The following is a 17,195-nucleotide window of genomic DNA, read 5'->3' as shown; positions in this document are numbered from 1 at the left end:
ACTAATAAGACTATGCACACACTCCAATAAACAAAGTGCACTTTACATCCAAGTAAACACGCACAGGACTATGTTGCAAAGTTACAAATAGATACACTTGATGAGACTTCCTTCCAAGAAAATATGCAACTGACAAGACTCTTGACCAGTTTGACTTTTGGGATTAGTCCCTTTTTTTGCATCCAGAAACATAGCGATCTATATAAACAAAAATGTAATGTTAGTTTGTAGGATTAACATAACTCAAAAAACACTGGACATATTGACATGAACGTTGGACACAATACACCTATCACGCCAACAAGTGACCATCACTCATAAAAACACTGAAAAACATAACTGAAGGGATTTAAAAAGCCAAAAAAGCAAGAAGACGCTACAGCACATGCACAAAAACAACTCCCCATGGCAAACAAAACACACAAAAGCATATCCACACTCTCTTCTGGACTACAGCTCCCAGCATCCCCTAGATCAGGCCCTTTAGGAGAGGACGACGATCCAAATGCACTGCAACTGTCTTCTCCTTGGATTTCTTTGAGAACATCCCAATCCCTGCATATTTCCGATTTCCTATTCCTAGAGTGCAACTCCCAGCAATTCTCCAGATAGATAAGATGGATTGATTAGCTAGAGATAGATAGATTGTTCAGGAGGACTGCTGGGAGTTGCAGTGCAACAATAGGAAGAGAAGGAAAACAAGGGAGAAAGAGGAAGGGAAAGAAAGGGGGAGGAAGGGAAGAGGAAGAGAAGGAAGGAAGGAGGGAAGGAAGAAAAAGGAAAGGAAAGGAAAGAAGGAGGGAAGGAATGAAGGAAGGAAGGAAGGAAGGAAGGAGAGAAGGAAGGAAGGAAGGAAGGAAGGAAGGAAGGAAGGAAGGAAGGAAGGAGAGAAAGAAAGGAGGAGAGGGAAGGTTAGCCACAGCAACGCGTGGTGGGTACAGCTAGTTTTAGGATATAATAAACTTAGAAGATTATTCTGGGACCTTAAAAACTGTCTTTTCCTGTGACATGGGCTTTCCTGAACAATTACCCCTTTTCATCAAGTGCATTATTTTAAGTTTCCAACTTAAAAGTTGGAAGTTTACAGATTTACTTTCTATCATGCTAAGAGGCTGAAATAGAAATGGAAATTACCAGTCTCTTTGAAGTTTCAACATCTACGAGGTAAGAAAGAGAACAATACATCTTTCTTGTCAATAGCCTACAGAGGAAGCCAAGTTGCTCACTGGTTTTCTTGTGGAAATCCTGACTACCTGCTGTGGTTGGAGAGTTGTTTAATAAAATACTGCCTCAAACAATATAGTTGAGGTTTCTTTGCTTAGCTGCATTATGTGTGGAGGAATCCAAACCAAAATTTACATTCCCTCCTCCTCAATTTACTTTAAACTGAACTTGAATTTTACTGTAAGTTACTAACACTTTGGAAAGTTTAAAATATCATGCATGTGCAAAACACTCTCTTTACTTTATACTGGAGATCAGCTTGAGCTGCGAGGGGAAAAAAGTATCAGTTTCTTTACCTGAAGTGTGTTAAACACATATCTGTTTTTCTTGTCAACACTGAGATATTTATACTGTAAATATGCAGTAACCATGTTTGTTGCTGCACAATCAAAAACCTTCTGGCAGTTAAACAGAAAAACTGTTTTGACTATACGTGTCTTTTAGATCTATTTTTAATTGTATGTTAGCTATCTGTAATTTTTATTGTTCTATATTGCACTAACTAAAATAACGAGCTGTGTATGGCATTCAGTGTCTCAGCGTTACAGATTATGCAGACAGACATATTTTCTTATTACATTATATTCATTTTGTAATCTATATTAAAATTTGTTTTCTGAGACAGGTAATGTATAAATAAATAAACTGAGCCAGGGTTACAATCCAGGGTTAAACAAAATAACCAACCACAAAATTGTACTGCCTTGCGGTGGGTCCTGCATGTTTTACAATTAAGACTATGTTTAAGTTCAAATAGGAGACAACACAAATAATACTGTCTGAAAATATGTTGATCACAAAAGAACTGTCCTCATATTCTAACTGCTAGGAAACGTAACTAAGCAAATTGTTACAGGGGTATCTTCCCTTGCCATGCATCCCAATTTGCCCTACTCGTGTCTGTGTGTTTGCGTGCCTTTAAGTCACCACTCAACTTATGATGACCCCATGAATATCATAGGGTTTCCTTAGGCAAGGAATACTCAAAGGTGATTTGCCAATTCCTTCCTATGCACATGAAACTAAAACCTCCAGCTTAGGTTAAAATGCTGTACTGCAAGTTCTTGTTTCTCAGACTGATTACAGACATAGGCATTACTGTGGGGAACTGTTAACTCGTGACAGTTTGATCAGCATCCCCCCTTCCCTGCCTCAGGCAAAAGGGCCACTTCCTGTTGTTCTCCAGGCAATCCAATCTCCTTGTTTTAACACTATCAGTAAGTTAGCTAGTGGTTTACCAGTGGCATAATGAGTTAAACCCTTGTGCAGGCTGACTCCTGACCAAAAGGTTGGCAGTACAGAATCCGGGAAGTGGGGTGAGCTCCCACCTGTCAGCTCCAGCTTCTAATGCGGCGACATGAGAGAAGCCTCCCACAGGATGGTAAAACATTGGGGCGTCCAAGGAATGTTCTTTCAGATGGACAATTCCATCACCCCAGAAGCGACTTGCAGTTTCTCAAGTCGCTCTGACATGAAAAAAAGCAACTGCACAAACAGTTAAAGTCAGCTGGATCTATGCTTGGATCCACTGCTATTTAACTAAACTGTGACATTTGCTAGTAAAAGATTAAAAAGATTTGGATTCTCTCAGAGGGTCCAGACTCAAATGACTTACATGTGTCCCCAAAACCACATACATCTTGGTAGGAAGTTAGAATAGGGAACATGTAATTCTATAGATGGTGCTGGTTTGCAACTTCCATACTCCTTCCACAGACTCTGCTGAGCTGATGGGAGCTGTAGTCCAACACCTAGAGGAGTACATGCTCCATGAACCATCAGCATGTATTTTGAAAGGATGCATCTCAGCTATATAGATTTGCGCAACTCTGCTGGGCCCATGTAACCAAACTTAACCACTGCAAGGATGGATTTCCCCTTTCAAAAATTTCTCAATAGTAGAAATTTAGTGTCCTGTCATACTGTCACTCTGTCATTTACAGTAATAGAATCGGCATCAAAACATCTCCAAGGAAGTTTCCTAGCTGAGGTGAGGGACAATTAGAATGGAGCAAGGGAAAAATTAAACCACACTTAACAGGCTACATTAAAATTAATTGGGGCTATAAAAAGGGTTTGTAGATAAATTCTATGAATATCAACATGGAAGCAAACCCTACTGAAGCAAATGGAATTTACCACTAAGAGAGTTATAATAATAACTATATTAGATATAAGATGTTAGATATTATAACAGATATCTGTTGTAAACCACCCTGAGTTCCCTCAGGGAGATAGGCCAGGATAGAAATACATTATTATTATTATTATTATTATTAGATTTCAGGTTTAGCTGAGTCCGTTTTTGGAATTGTCGAGATGTATCTACACATGAGTCATGCAGTGCTATCTCTAATAATAGCATTTTGATCTGTTATTGTCTACTGGTTTCAAACAAATAATTATCTTTGGTTATTTGTGCATTATTTGCTCCTTCCTTAGGATCACCCCAATTCTCAAGTCTTGGCTTGACAATTCTTCTATTTTTAATTATCACATAGAAATACTTGCAATGATATTCATTATTGTACACAAATGACAGTGTTTTATGCCTCCTTGCAAGACAAATTAAAATGACACAGAAATACCATTTTTTCTGCAACAGATTAAGCCAGCAACAGAAAGTTGTTGTGTAACACAATACAGCTACATAACGTATTTACTTTTACAATAGTAATACTGTATTACTTCTACATTTCACAAAATGTATATATCTTCCTGTTATGTGGCCACATTTTAATTTTTTTTCTCCTAGATTGAAACATGGTAACAATAAACCTATACATCACTATGTATAGGTTTATTGTTACCATGTTTCAATCTAGGAGAAAAAAAATTAAAATGTGGCCACATAACAGGAAGCTTGGATGAGACACAACAGCTATTCTCATGTGTCAGAAATTAACATCCATTCCAAAAGAATTTTGCAATTGAATGTTGGAACTAGACATCCGAGAGCCATCTTGTTTCCATCTCCTACTACATATTACTCTGCAGTGTACCACATGACCTTGAGACTTAGCTCAAGCAGATTAGTCAACCCACAGAATGTTTCAAAACCACGTACTCTCATTTCCTTTTTATAGACAATCCCTAATGTCATTATTTCGGACTTTAAAAGCGACAAGAGCTTCAACATCTTCGGGCAAAAGAGAAAGAATATCAGAGCGGCCTCCACCATCTGCTCCTTCTGTCAGTCTGGAAATGAGTTTGCCAATGGTCTTTCTCATGCACCAAGCGGCACTGATTTGCCACAGTCAAAAAGCTGGATAAGCAAAGAGCCTGAATGGTGACATTTCATCCAGTTTGTTAAAAAAACAGAGAGGGGCTGATAATAACTGTGAGCAGGAAGGAGAGAAAGGGGCCTATTCTTTTTAAATTGAGAGTTACCAAATCCAAAGTTCAAAGGTATAATCATGTGAGTCTGCCGCAGCAATAACAAGGTCCTGTGACATTTTAAAGTCTATCTTGATAGTAGTATAAGGCTTTGTAGAGTGCAGCCCACTTCATCAGATAAGTACACAGAAGGTTGCTTTAAACTGAGTCAGATTGTTGGGTCATTGTGTCCAATACTGTCACCAGGTAGAAGCTCCACAGGGTTTCAGGCAGGATCATTCCTATCTGGAGATCCCTGTTATTTCCAAAAAGGACCTCCAAAGCACAAATTGAATGAGATTGGATGTGTTGACGATTGTCTGATCATCATAGAATCATAGAATCAAAGAGTTGGAAGAGACCTCATGGGCCATCCAGTCCAACCCCCTGCCAAGAAGCAGGAATATTGCATTCAAATCACCCCTGACAAATGGCCATCCAGCCTCTGTTTAAAAGCTTCCAAAGAAGGAGCCTCCACCACACTCCGGGGCAGAGAGTTCCACTGCTGAACGGCTCTCACAGTCAGGAAGTTCTTCCTCATGTTCAGATGGAATCTCCTCTCTTGTAGTTTGAAGCCATTGTTCCATTGCGTCCTAGTCTCCAGGGAAGCAGAAAACAAGCTTGCTCCCTCCTCCCTGTGGCTTCCTCTCACATATTTATATCATCCTGGCTGCATAGGATATAGGCTGCAGCCTTAATACATTTGTGGCATAACTGCCATTCGGTTAACCATGTTTACCTAGACATGAGACTCTCCGAATCATATAATGTTTGCTGAATCAGTAGGAAGCCATGAACGACCCTCTCCCTTCACATTAGAACATTGACCTAGAACTACCTGCAGCAATCCTCCTCCTTTCCATGTCACCCTTCAACCATTCAGTTGAAAAAACTACAGACAACAGACAATGAAGTCTACTCCTTTAGTGACACTTCAATCCAAAACATGTTCACTGTGAAGTCATCTCACAGCATTCAATGGATGTGATTCTGAGGTTAGCCTGCACAGGACTGCAGCTTGAAGGAGCAGGGATGGCAGAGCCCTTGATTTTGAAGTCATTCATTTCATTGCAAAGAAATATTACAGCCACCATGTAATATCTGGGTTGCTGTGAGTTTTCTGGGCTGTATGGCCATTTTCCAGAAGCATTCTCTCCTGATGTTTCGCCCACATCTATGGCAGGCATCATCAGAGGTTGTGAGGTCTGTTGGAAACTAGGCAAGTGAGGTTTCTATATCTGTGGAATTTCCAGGGTGGGAGAAAGAACTCTGTTGGAGGCAAGTGTGAAGGTTGCAACTGGCCATCTTGATTAACACTGAATAGCCTTGCAGCTTCAAAGCCTGACTGCTTCCTGCCTGGGGGAATTCTTTGTTAGGAGGTGTTAGCTGGCCCTAATTGTTTCCTGTCTGGAATTCTCCTGTTTTCTGAGTGTTGTTCTTTATTTATATAAAAACTCTAAAATGAAGACAGTAAACAAAGCAACACTGTGATTCCAACCGTAAAGGGCTTCGACAGCACGTGTACTATCTCTTCGCAAAAGCAAAGCTAGGAAGGACTTAAAAAGAGGAAGAAATAGGTTCTGCAGAGCACAGAACCAAGATGAAAATGGGAAATGCATCTATCAATATCTAGGCCTTGAAAAACAGCAATGCTGTGGTAGGACATAGAATTTTGGATTCCAAAGCAGAAAAACAAGAGCATCACCATGGAAATGACTCATCCAACATCTCTGCCGCAGCCCCGGAAAGGCACTTCAAAGAATCCTAGAGTTGGAAGAGACCACAAGGGCCATCCAGCCCAGCCCTGTTCTGCCAGGCAGGAATACACAACTGTAGTCTACCCAAAAGATGCCCTGTTTAAAGCAAGCATGAGCAAACTTCGGCCCTCCCTCCAGGTGTTTTGGACAGGGTTTCTCTCATGATGCACTTTTCCCCTTCCTAAACTGAAAGACTAATCCCACTACCTCTAAGGATGCTTGCCATAGATCCAGGCGAAGCGTCAGGAGAGAATGCCTCTAGACCATGGCCATATAGCCCGAAAAAACCTACAACAACCCACTAATCCCACTGTTCATCATTTTTGGGCTCCTCTCAATTACACCTTTTTCCCCCCTACTCCTACTTCGTCCAGGGTTTTATCATGTTACCTCGCCTATTGTGTTCGATTTTATATTATGTTTATTTGTTTTATTTATCTTATTGTTATTGCATGTATTTTATTCTGATTTAATTTTGTTGTCTATATTTTGTATTTTACTCAGTTGTATTCTATCTTTGGGCTTGGCCTCATGTTAGCCGCACCGAGTCCCCTTCGGGGAGATGGTGGTGGGGTATAAATAAAGATTATAATTATAATAATTATTATCACATCTGTGCACCAGCTGCGCCCATACCTTGGGAAGTCTGACTTGGCCACGGTAGTCCACGCTCTGGTTACATCCCGTATAGACTACTGCAACGCTCTCTACGTGGGGTTGCCTTTGAAGACTGCTTGGAAGCTTCAAATGGTCCAGCGTTCGGCAGCCAGGTTGCTAACAGGAGCGGCACTCAGGAAGCACACGACTCCTCTGTTGTGCCAACTCCACTGGCTGCCAGTTTGCTACCGGGCACAATTCAAAGTGCTGGCGTTAGCCTATAAAGCCCTAAATGCTTCTGGCCCTACTTACCTCTCCGAACGCATCTCCTCCTATGAACCGACTAGGACATTAAGATCATCTGGGGAGGCCCTGCTCTCTGTCCCGCCTGCATCACAGGTGCGCCTGGCGGGGACGAGAGACAGGGCCTTCTCAGTGGTGGCCCCTCAGCTGTGGAATGCCCTGCCTGCAGATATCAGATTGGCCCCCTCTCTGCTGCCGTTTCGGAGGAAAGTGAAGACCTGGCTGTTCGAATAAGCATTCGATTAAACAATGTAATTGAACATAGGAATACGGAATGATGGATGATGAGACTGGACTCTGATGTTCCTGTTGAGGCGCTAATGATTGTTATACTGATGTTTAATTGTTTATGTTACAATTTTTTTTAACCGCTATATACTTGTCTTGTGATGTTTTGTATTGATGTTGTTAACCGCTTTGAGTCGCCTAAGGGCTGAGAAAGGCGGTATATAAATAAAGCAAATAAATAAATAAATAAATCTGGTACACCGCTCCAGTGCTGCTTCCCTCCTTTGATCTTAGTTTTCATCTCTTTTTATATCAGGCACGGGCAAACTTTGGCCCTCCCTCCAGAGGTTTTGTATTTCAACTCCCACAATTCCTAACAGCCTCAGGTCCTTTCCTTTCCCCCTCAGCCGCTTAAAAGGAAAAGGCCTGAGGCTGTTAGGAATTGTGGGAGTTGAAGTCCAAAACCCCTGGAGAAAGAGCCAAAGTTCGCCCATGCCTGGTTAAAAACAATACCCCCCACCACACTCCAAAGCAGCATATTCTCCTTCATATTAGGAGGTTCTTCCTCATGTTTATGTGGGATCTCTTTCCCTGCCATTTGATGCCCTTGCTCCATCCTGTCCTACTCTTCAGGCCAGCCAAAAAGAACCTTGCCCTGAATGTCACCATTTTAGATATTGACACAGGCCTCTTGTGCCCTCTTCCCTCACAGCCTTCCCTCTCTCCTCCAAGCTAACCTGGCCCAGTTCCTCCTCAGAAGGCTTGTCTTCCAGGCCTTGGGCAGAAACCGGGGCCTTTCCTCTCCTCCTCCTCCTGGCATTTTGGCCCTCATTCCGGGCCTACAGAGATTCAGAATGAGCCTGGATACTCACTGAGGCGGGGCTGGGACAGGTAGTCGCGGGTGACGGCGGCCGCCTGCTCCTTGGGCGCCCCTCCGCCGCTCAGCTCGGACACGGCCCCGTTCACCATCCCTCGAATGGCCCGCAGCGCCGCCATCTTGTGCCCGTCTGGCTTTCCACGCGAGTGCGCAGGCGCGGCTAATAAGCTCCCCTCCTGGAGAGGCCCCTCCCCCCTCGCTCGCGCGCCGCCCAGGCGGAGTGCGCAGGCCCGGAAGTGCCGCAAGGGGAGGGGCGGGCAGAGCGGAGGAGCTGGCCAGCGTGCTGAAGGGCAGGGCCAGAGGGGTGATGACGTCGCCCTTGGGCAACTCAAGGCGGGGAGTGACAGAGCTTGCCCTCCTTCTCGCCTGGAAAATAGAAGGGGGAAGGGGCCTGAGGCTGTTAGGAATTGTGGGAGTGGAAGTCCAAAACACCTGGAGGGCTGAAGTTTGCCCATGCCTGCTGTATATGCCGTTCATTTTCCGGTCCCAATTCACGGTGCAGGTGCTCACCTACAAAGCCCTAAACGGTTTGGGACCTCCCTACCTGCATGACCGCATCTCCGTTTATGAACCCGCACGCTCCCTTCGATCATCTGGAGAGGCCCTGCTCAAGATCTCACCTGGGTCGCAGGCGTGTTTGGTGGGGATGAGGGACAGGGCCTTCTCTGTGGTGGCCCCCTGACTCTGGAACTCTCTCCCCAAGGACATCAGACAAGCGCCAATGTTGGCAGTCTTCAGGAAGAGCCTGAAGACCTGGCTGTTCCAATGTGCCTTTCCAGAATAGGGAACTTCTGGCATCAAGTCCCAAATGCACTTTGTTAGAGATTCAGGATTATCTGCACATTGCACCTACCTCCAAACACCTCTACATATTACCTGTCAAGTTCAGCACTTTTAAATTTTGTCTATTACATTTGGCCCGGCCTTTAGGTTTTAATTGCGTCACGGTGTCATCGTTTTACTGTTTTATTGTTTTGCTTGATGTCTATTATTTGCTTATGAGTTTTATTGTGTATGATATGTTGTTGGTGTTGGCGGCCTTGGCCATTGTAAGCTGCATCGAGTCCTTTGGGAGATTTTGCGGGGTATAAATAAAGTTAACAATAATATGCTCAAAGGGCTCAAAGCCAACATTAAAAACTCTGGCATAGACACTGAGAACTGGGGAGCCCTGCCCTGTGAGTGCTCCAGCTGGAGGTCAGCTATGACCAGCAGTGCTGCAGAATTTGAAGAGGCACAAATGGAGGTGAAGTGAAGAGAGGGGAGGCCAAGGGATAGTTCCATCTTGTCTCCTGGATATGCCATCAGCTGGAGACTCCCCCCCCCCCCACACACCAGCTGTTCCATCTTGTCTCCTGTGCTATTCTAATAATACAATCTAATCTATATAAATAAAAATGTAGTGTTCGTTTGTGGGATTAACAGAACTCAAAAACCACTGGACAAATTGACACCAAATTTGGACACAAGACACCTAACAACCCAATATATGTCCTTCACTCAAAAAATGATTTTGTCATTTGGGAGTTGTAGTTGCTGGCATTTATAGTTCACCTACAATTAAAGAGCATTCTGAATCCCACCAACGATGGAATTGAACCAAACTTCGCACACAGTTCTCCCATGACCAACAGAAAATACTGGAAGGGTTTGTAGGTGAAGTTATAGTTCACCTACATCCAGAGAGCACTGTGGACTCGAACAATGATAGATCTGGTCTGTAAAATATATACCAGATTTGTGGCTCAGTACAACAAGGGGCAGTTGATGGGTGCCATTGCCAGATAGTTTCTCCAATCAGATGAGTTGAATCATTAATAAGGAACATGATTTATTTTATTTCTATCCCACCCTATCTCACCCCAAGGAAGTCAGGTGGTAAACTGGCTGGGATTTCTGGGAGTTGTAGGCCAAAAACATCTGGTGACCCCAGTTTGAGAACCGCTGGACACGTTTGGTGGAATCTCCCAGATGCACCAGATCTACCCCAACTCAGTATTTCCTACTGTGGAAGCAGCTGCTTTTCAAGGTTTCAGAAAAAGTCTTTCTAAACTTTATTTTGGGGACAAAAATATTTTCCATCCTGTTTGGAGAGTAACTAGGCACACTGGAACATCTTTGCTTGCAAAGTACATGCTGTACCACTGAGTCTCCTCCCAATTCATTAACTCCCTGGAAATCTCACAAGGAAATCTCACAAGCCTTTCTGTACTTAAGAAGACATAGAAATAACAAACCATGACGAGACACTCCATAACTGCCTTTTTCATAACTTCAACTGGTCATTTGTGCCTCTTCTGGCTTCCTCCACTATCTCCTCTTTTTTCCTCTTGAAATGTGACTACTCAGTTTATGGTACTGACTCATAAATATTTCCACACAACATAAATGAACTGACTTTCCGAGACTGGTCTGTAAAATATATACCAGTTTTGTGGCTCAGTACAACAAGGGGCAGTTGATGGGTGCCATTGCCAGATAGTTTCTCCAATCAGATGAGTTGGATCATTAATAAGGAACATGATTTATTTTATTTCTATCCCACCCTATCTCACCCCAAGGAAGACTCAGAGCGACTTACAGCTTGGCACAATTCGATGCCACATCGAAACATAAACCTAATAGATTATAAATACATCAACATTAAATCATAAAACCAAAAATGATAACATATAAATACAATTAAAACAACCACATAGTCCGTAATCAGAGTCCATGAGCCATTCTAGTTATAATCACATTAATCCCCAGCTATCTATTGCATTATAGCTAGTCTCTGAATGCCTGCTTCCAAAGCCAGGATTTTACTTGTTTTCTGAATGCCAGGAGGGAGGAGGCTGATCTCACATCACTAGGAGGGAGTTCCACAGTTGAGGGATCACCACTGAGAAGGCCCTGTCTCTCGTACCCACCTGGTTCATTGTAGCTTCCAAACAGTCTTCAAAGGCAACCCCATGTAGAACACATTGCAGTAATCTATACAAGATGTAACAAGAGTGTGGACTACCGTGGCCAAGTCAGCTATGTTTCTTTCAGCTGTATTGTTTTTATATTGCTTTCAATTGTGTTGTATTTGTTTTATCTGATGTTTTACTTGTGTGTTTTAATTGTAATCTTGGGCTTGTCCCTTGTAAGCTGCCCCGAGTCCCCTAGGGGAGATGGTTGGTGGGTTATATAAATATAGTTGTTGTTGTTGTTGTTGTTATTATTATTATTATTATTATTATTATTATTCTATGAATGCTTCTGGGACATGGCCATATAGCCTGGAAAACTGACAACAACCCAGTGATTCTGGCTATGCAAGCCTTCAACAACACATCGCTTAGTCTGCCAGGCACATGCTTGGGCTGACGAATGGGACATGGATGCTGCCTCAGGTAAAGGGATGAAGCGTATTATCCTTCAATTCCTTTTAGCCCCATAACTGCACCTTTGCAGGGAACATTCTAATGGAAGATATAGTGGAGAAAGCTCACTTCAGGGACGGGCGCAACAGCCTTCGATCTTATAGGAAATACAACTATGAGGGGTTTTTTTGGCCTTTCCTGGACATGGGAACAACTACAGCCCATGCATATGAGAGATAAGTAAATCCTTATTTTTAAAATAAATTATGATGGTTTCCAGGTGTTTCCATCCTGCAAACAAGCTCTTCATCTCTTCCTTATCCACACCCCACTTCCCTCCCTTTGACGCAAGCAGAGCTGCAGGGCTGAATGGAGCATATTTGTGCTTTCAATTACATCTTTCTGGACAAGGGATCCTCATATCCTCTCCAGATAAAAAGGCTATAATAAATTCACCAGGAGGGACTGTGCTGGGGAAACAACTGATCTGCGATGTGTTCAGCAAAGGTAAGTAAGCTCAATTTCTTAGCACTGGGCAGCAAGTTGTAGAATTATTTTGCAAAAGTCAAGTTTGTTTCCATAGTCAACAAGATATAGAAAGTAATATGATGAAAGTTGCAATTTGTAGCTTCCAGTTTTGACTAGTAACCCCATTAATTACAGTAAGATCTGGATACAGGGTTATTCCATCAGTATCCTTAACACAGCTACACACCCTATCACTTTTTTCATTGTCCTATCTTCTGATCTGTTGGACACCAGGCCGCCCATCCATGTCGAGACTGGATCATGTTATTGCTGTTGGTTTTGATGCCTGTTTTATATTTTGTTTAATGTTGTTTATGTTGTTTTACATTGCTATTGATGTACTTTGATGTGCTATGTTTTAACTCTGTTACCTGGGCTTGGCCCCAAGTAAGTTGCCCTGAGTCCCTTAATAATAAAGTTATTATTATTATTATTATTATTAATAATAATAATAATAATTTCCAAATGTCCAGAAAGATGCAAATGATAGAGCAATATTTCTCAAGCCATCTGGTGTGGGATGTGCCAGGGACCAGTACTATATTTCTGTCCATTGTTTCTACAATTGTTTATTTTCTTCCTGGAAATTCTCCAAGACTTTTTCAGAGGTTTTCTAAAGATGGAGGGAGTACCTCAAAGCCTATCACCCATAACTATTTTCAGGGATGATTCAGGAGCAAAGATGTCATGACACAAGTCTCTGTTATGTATTAAATAGATGAACCAAAGAAGCAGCGATATTTTCTTTCCAAAAATGTCTTTGGCCAACTTGGTTTCATGTCATGGCAACATCTGATAAAATCCTGAGATGTGCAGTTTAGGAAGCAGTACTTGGAACAGTAGCTTGAGCAGTGGTTCCTAATGCTGTGACCCCTTAATACAGTTCCTTATGTCATGGTGAACCCCAACCATAAAATTATTTTCATTGCTACTTCATAACTGTAATTTTGCTACTGTTATGAATTGTAATATAGATATATGATAGACAGGATGTATATTTATTCACTGGACCAAATTTGGCACAATACCCGATATGCCCAAATTTGAATACTGGTGAGTTTGAGGGATATATTGATTTTGTCATTTGGGAGTTGTAGTTGCTGGTATTTATAGTTAACCTATAATCAAAGAGCATTTTGAACTCCACCAACAATGGAATTGAACCAAACTTGGCACAAAGAACTCCCATGACCAACAGAAAATACTGGAAGGATTTGGTGGGCATTGACCTTAAGTTTTGGAGTTGTAGTTCACCCACATCCAGAGTGTACTGTGGACTCAAACAATGATGGATCTGGACCAAACTTGGCAGGAATGTTCAATATGCCCAAATGTGAACACTAGTGGAGTTTGAGGAAAATAGACATTGATATCTGGGAGTTTTAGTTCCTGGGATTTATAGTTAACCTACAATCAAAGAGCATTCTGAACTCCACCAATGATGGAATTGAACCAAACTTGGCACAGAACTCCCATGACCAACAGAAAATACAGGAAGGGCTAGGTGGTCATTGACTTTGAGTTTTGGAATTGTAGTTCACCTACATCCAAAGAGCATTGTAGACTCAAACAATGATAGATCTGGACCAAACTTGGTTCGAAAAATCAATATGTGCAACTGGTAGAGTTTGGGGAAAATAGACCTTGACATTTGGGAGTTGTAGTTGCTGGGATATTTAGTTCACCTATAATCAAAGAGCATTCTGAACACCGCCAATGATAAAATTGGGCCAAACCTTCCACACAGAACCCCCGCATCGAAGGGACTCACTGGTGTGTGCCTCCCTCCAGCCTCGCATGCTCTCCGTCACCCAAACATGTGCTCCACACTGCCATTTGCTGAGCAAAGGGGGAGGGGGGCTTTTGGTGAAAGGATTTGCCTCTGTTTCCAAGAAGGAAAAGGACAGGTGAGAGATCCTCAGCATTCTCTGCCAAAGGGGTTCCTAAGACCATCAGAAATATATGTTTTCTGATGGTTTTTGGTGACCCCTTTGAAACCCACCCGAGACACCTCCCCAGGTTGAGAAACACTGATCTAGAGAAATCTAATGGTTTACCATACTACATATCCTAGGAATCTGTGAGATGCAACTGTAGCAGTTAAAGCATTATCATAGCATTATCCATTGAGCATAAGTAACTCAGAATTTAAACACTCTCCTCCTTTTCCTAGTCTATCTAGCTCAAACTCAACTTGGGACAATTTTTGTTCACCATCATTGTCTAAAGCAGTGCTCCCTAAAATGCTGCCCTGGCCAAGTGTTGATCCACAAGCCATGGGCAGTTTCCAGGAAGGAAAAGAACATTTATTGCCAATAGGCACAAATATAATAGCAGTCTCTGGCATGTTATAAAAGAATCATGATAAATTATACACTTCAGAGAAATATTTGTTTAAAGCATACTTTAATATTCAAACTCAGGTTCATAAGTGGATCGTTTTCCCTACTTGAAAGTGATGTCGAGCACCCCCCCCCCCCCAAATAAGGGATAGTGACTTATAGTTCTGCAAAGGGCAAGGGCACCAGACTACACAACAAAGGTTAAGTCTTGGTCACATTGCCAAGGCACTGACAACAACAAGGACCCCACGAGGCTTTTGGGAAATGGCTGGATCTTGGGACTTCTGCCCTTTGTGAGAGTTGTAGTTTCCCAAGGAACAAAAGCATGAATCAGTTGCAGCACAGCTGGGGTTTCATCTGCCAGCCTTCCCAATGATCATGGACTCTCCGCCTGCATGTCTTGGACCTCATGAACTTTCCTCAAAGACCTTTTAAAACATTGGACTTCAGGCTTCTTCATGAAAATTAATTCTCTTATTAAATATACTTGGAATGTGGGACAAAGATAGGGTTTTGTTGCTATGAAATGCTTATGATTATGAATGTATGTATCTTGCTATGAAATATTGCCTTTCCCCTTTGCCTTTTGCCCTAGAAAATGTGACCCAGGACTGTTGAAATGCTCGAGGGAGAATCCCTGCCTCTCTCGAAACTCCCTTTTGATTGACTCATCTGCATGGAACAATAGCCATTTATTTATTTTATTTATTTATTTGCTTTATTGCTATACTGCATTTTTCAGCCCAAACAGGCGACTCAATGCAGTTTACATGGTACAAGTTATCACAACAATGTCAGTGCAATTAAAAACGAACAAATGCAACAACAAAATCAACATCAATCAACAACAATTAACAAATCAAAACATAGTGCCTCAGTGAAATCAGATCCGTTCTCATAATCCTTGTGCCATTCCTATGTTCCATTTACCGTCTTCCTATGTTCAGTTGCACTGTTTAACCAAACGCTTGTTCATAAAGCCAAGTCTTGACCTTTCTCCGAAACACCAGCAACGAAGGTGCCTGTCTGATGTCTACCGGTAAGGCATTCCATAGCCGAGGGGCCACCACTGAGAAGGCCCTGTCTCTCATCCCCGCCAGACGCGCCTGTGACGCAGGCGGGACCGAGAGCAGGGCCTCCCCCAGACGATCTTAATGTTCTAGTCGGTTCATAGGTGGAGATGCGTTCGGAGAGGTAAGTAGGGCCAGAACCGTTTAGGGCTTTATAGGCTAAAGCCAGCACCTTGAATTGTGCCCGGTAGCAGATTGGCAGCCAGTGGAGCTGGCTCAACAGAGGAGTGGTATGCTCCCTGAGTGCCGCTCCCGTTAGCAACCTGGCTATGATTTCCTTTTTCTCGCTCTCTGAGTTGGTCTGGTGAGATGAGGAAGTCTGTTTGGATACGGACATTATAATTGATTCTACAAAGGGCAGCGTTGACCTCCCCCACCCGAGGTCCATTGCCCTGATCCTGTTTGTCTCTCTCAGCCAAACCCATCAAGGACAGGAAAACCTTTCTTATGAAAATCACACCTAGCCGGCCAAAAACAATGCCTCACATTCCAGCTGGCCGGCCACCGGTAATCCCATCATTTCCCCATTGTCAGCGATTGTCCCGCCTTCTCTCTTCTGATTTGTCAATCCTCAGAAGCGAGAGGAGCTTGCCGATTGGCCCTCCAGAGGCGGAGAAACTTGCTGATTGGCCCAGAGCGAGGCGGGCCGCCAAGCCTCCTCCCAGCTGTTTGGGCTGTCAGCCAATCAGTGCGAAGCCGGCCGGCAAGGGGCAGGCGGGAGATTTGAATTGTTTTCCTTTGTATTTTCTCTATAAAAATGCCAGTAAAAATCTGTATTGCTATGCTTGTAGTGGAACTATTCCTACAATGCATCCGATTGCAGCTGAATCGCTAATAAAGACACCTCGGTCCCAGCTTCTTCCGCTTTGGTGAGGATTTATTATTTTAAATATTTTTGCTGCTGAAATTGGCTTTGCTGGCCTCACCAAGGTTCAAGGACTCTCTTTGGTGCGGTCCTCAGGATCTCCTCAGCGGAGGAGATCCTCCTAAAAGCAGCTCGAAAACAAAAGCAGGAGAAGGGGTCTCAAACAGAAGCCAGCAGATGTAATTTTTTGCAAAGAGTGTTTCTGAATATTAGAAAGCTGGGACTTTGGGCATAAATTTTGTGGGAATCTTTCTCTTACAGGTTAAAGGGAACATTGGAGGCTAAGAAGTGTGCAAAGTCAACCAAGAAAGGAACACTGTTTCCAAGGATGACAATGGAGCGTGCCCCTTGGACCTGGTTAAAAGAAGGAAGGGAATCGCGGAAGTTGGTGTTGCTGGTTGTGTTTGTTGCCTTGCTTGTGGACAATATGCTGTTGACAGTTGTGGGTATGTTGCATGTTGTTCTGTCTGTCTCCATGTGTTAAAAGTCATATAGAGGTATTGAGGGCTGTCTAGTTTAGAGTAGTGTTTAAAACTTTTTGTCCTACTTTACCCTTCACCTGAAATACAGGTCAATATCATCAGAGCGATACACAGCACAATCATGTAGTCTACAGCTCCATTTTGGTAGCTGTTGTATATCAATACGTTCTTTGCAGAGTTCTAGGGGCTGGATGTAG

The 17,195-nt window shown here is 42.9% G+C and overlaps 2 protein-coding genes across 3 annotated transcripts in view; one reads left to right on the top strand and one right to left on the bottom strand.

Moving 5' to 3' along the window:
* ATP6V1B2 (ATPase H+ transporting V1 subunit B2) overlaps window positions 1–8,517 on the bottom strand; it is a 30,868-nt gene extending 22,351 nt beyond the window's left edge. Inside the window, exon 1 of the mRNA XM_060787746.2 lies at window positions 8,357–8,517. Coding sequence (XP_060643729.1) covers window positions 8,357–8,480 — 124 coding nt within the window. The 5' untranslated portion in view covers window positions 8,481–8,517. The remainder of the gene's footprint in view (window positions 1–8,356) is intronic.
* Window positions 8,518–16,832: 8,315 nt separating this feature from the next.
* SLC18A1 (solute carrier family 18 member A1) overlaps window positions 16,833–17,195 on the top strand; it is a 32,689-nt gene continuing 32,326 nt past the window's right edge. For both annotated transcript variants that reach the window (XM_060787726.2, XM_060787725.2), the window contains exon 1: window positions 16,833–16,962. In XM_060787726.2, the coding sequence (XP_060643709.2) occupies window positions 16,845–16,962 (118 nt within the window). In that variant the 5' untranslated portion in view covers window positions 16,833–16,844. The remainder of the gene's footprint in view (window positions 16,963–17,195) is intronic.

This window comes from Anolis sagrei, chromosome 7 (assembly GCF_037176765.1).
Source record: "Anolis sagrei isolate rAnoSag1 chromosome 7, rAnoSag1.mat, whole genome shotgun sequence".
Classification (NCBI taxonomy): Eukaryota; Metazoa; Chordata; class Lepidosauria; order Squamata; family Dactyloidae; genus Anolis; species Anolis sagrei.
Note: the sequence above shows the minus strand (reverse complement) of the source record. Positions and strands in the feature narration are given on the sequence as shown.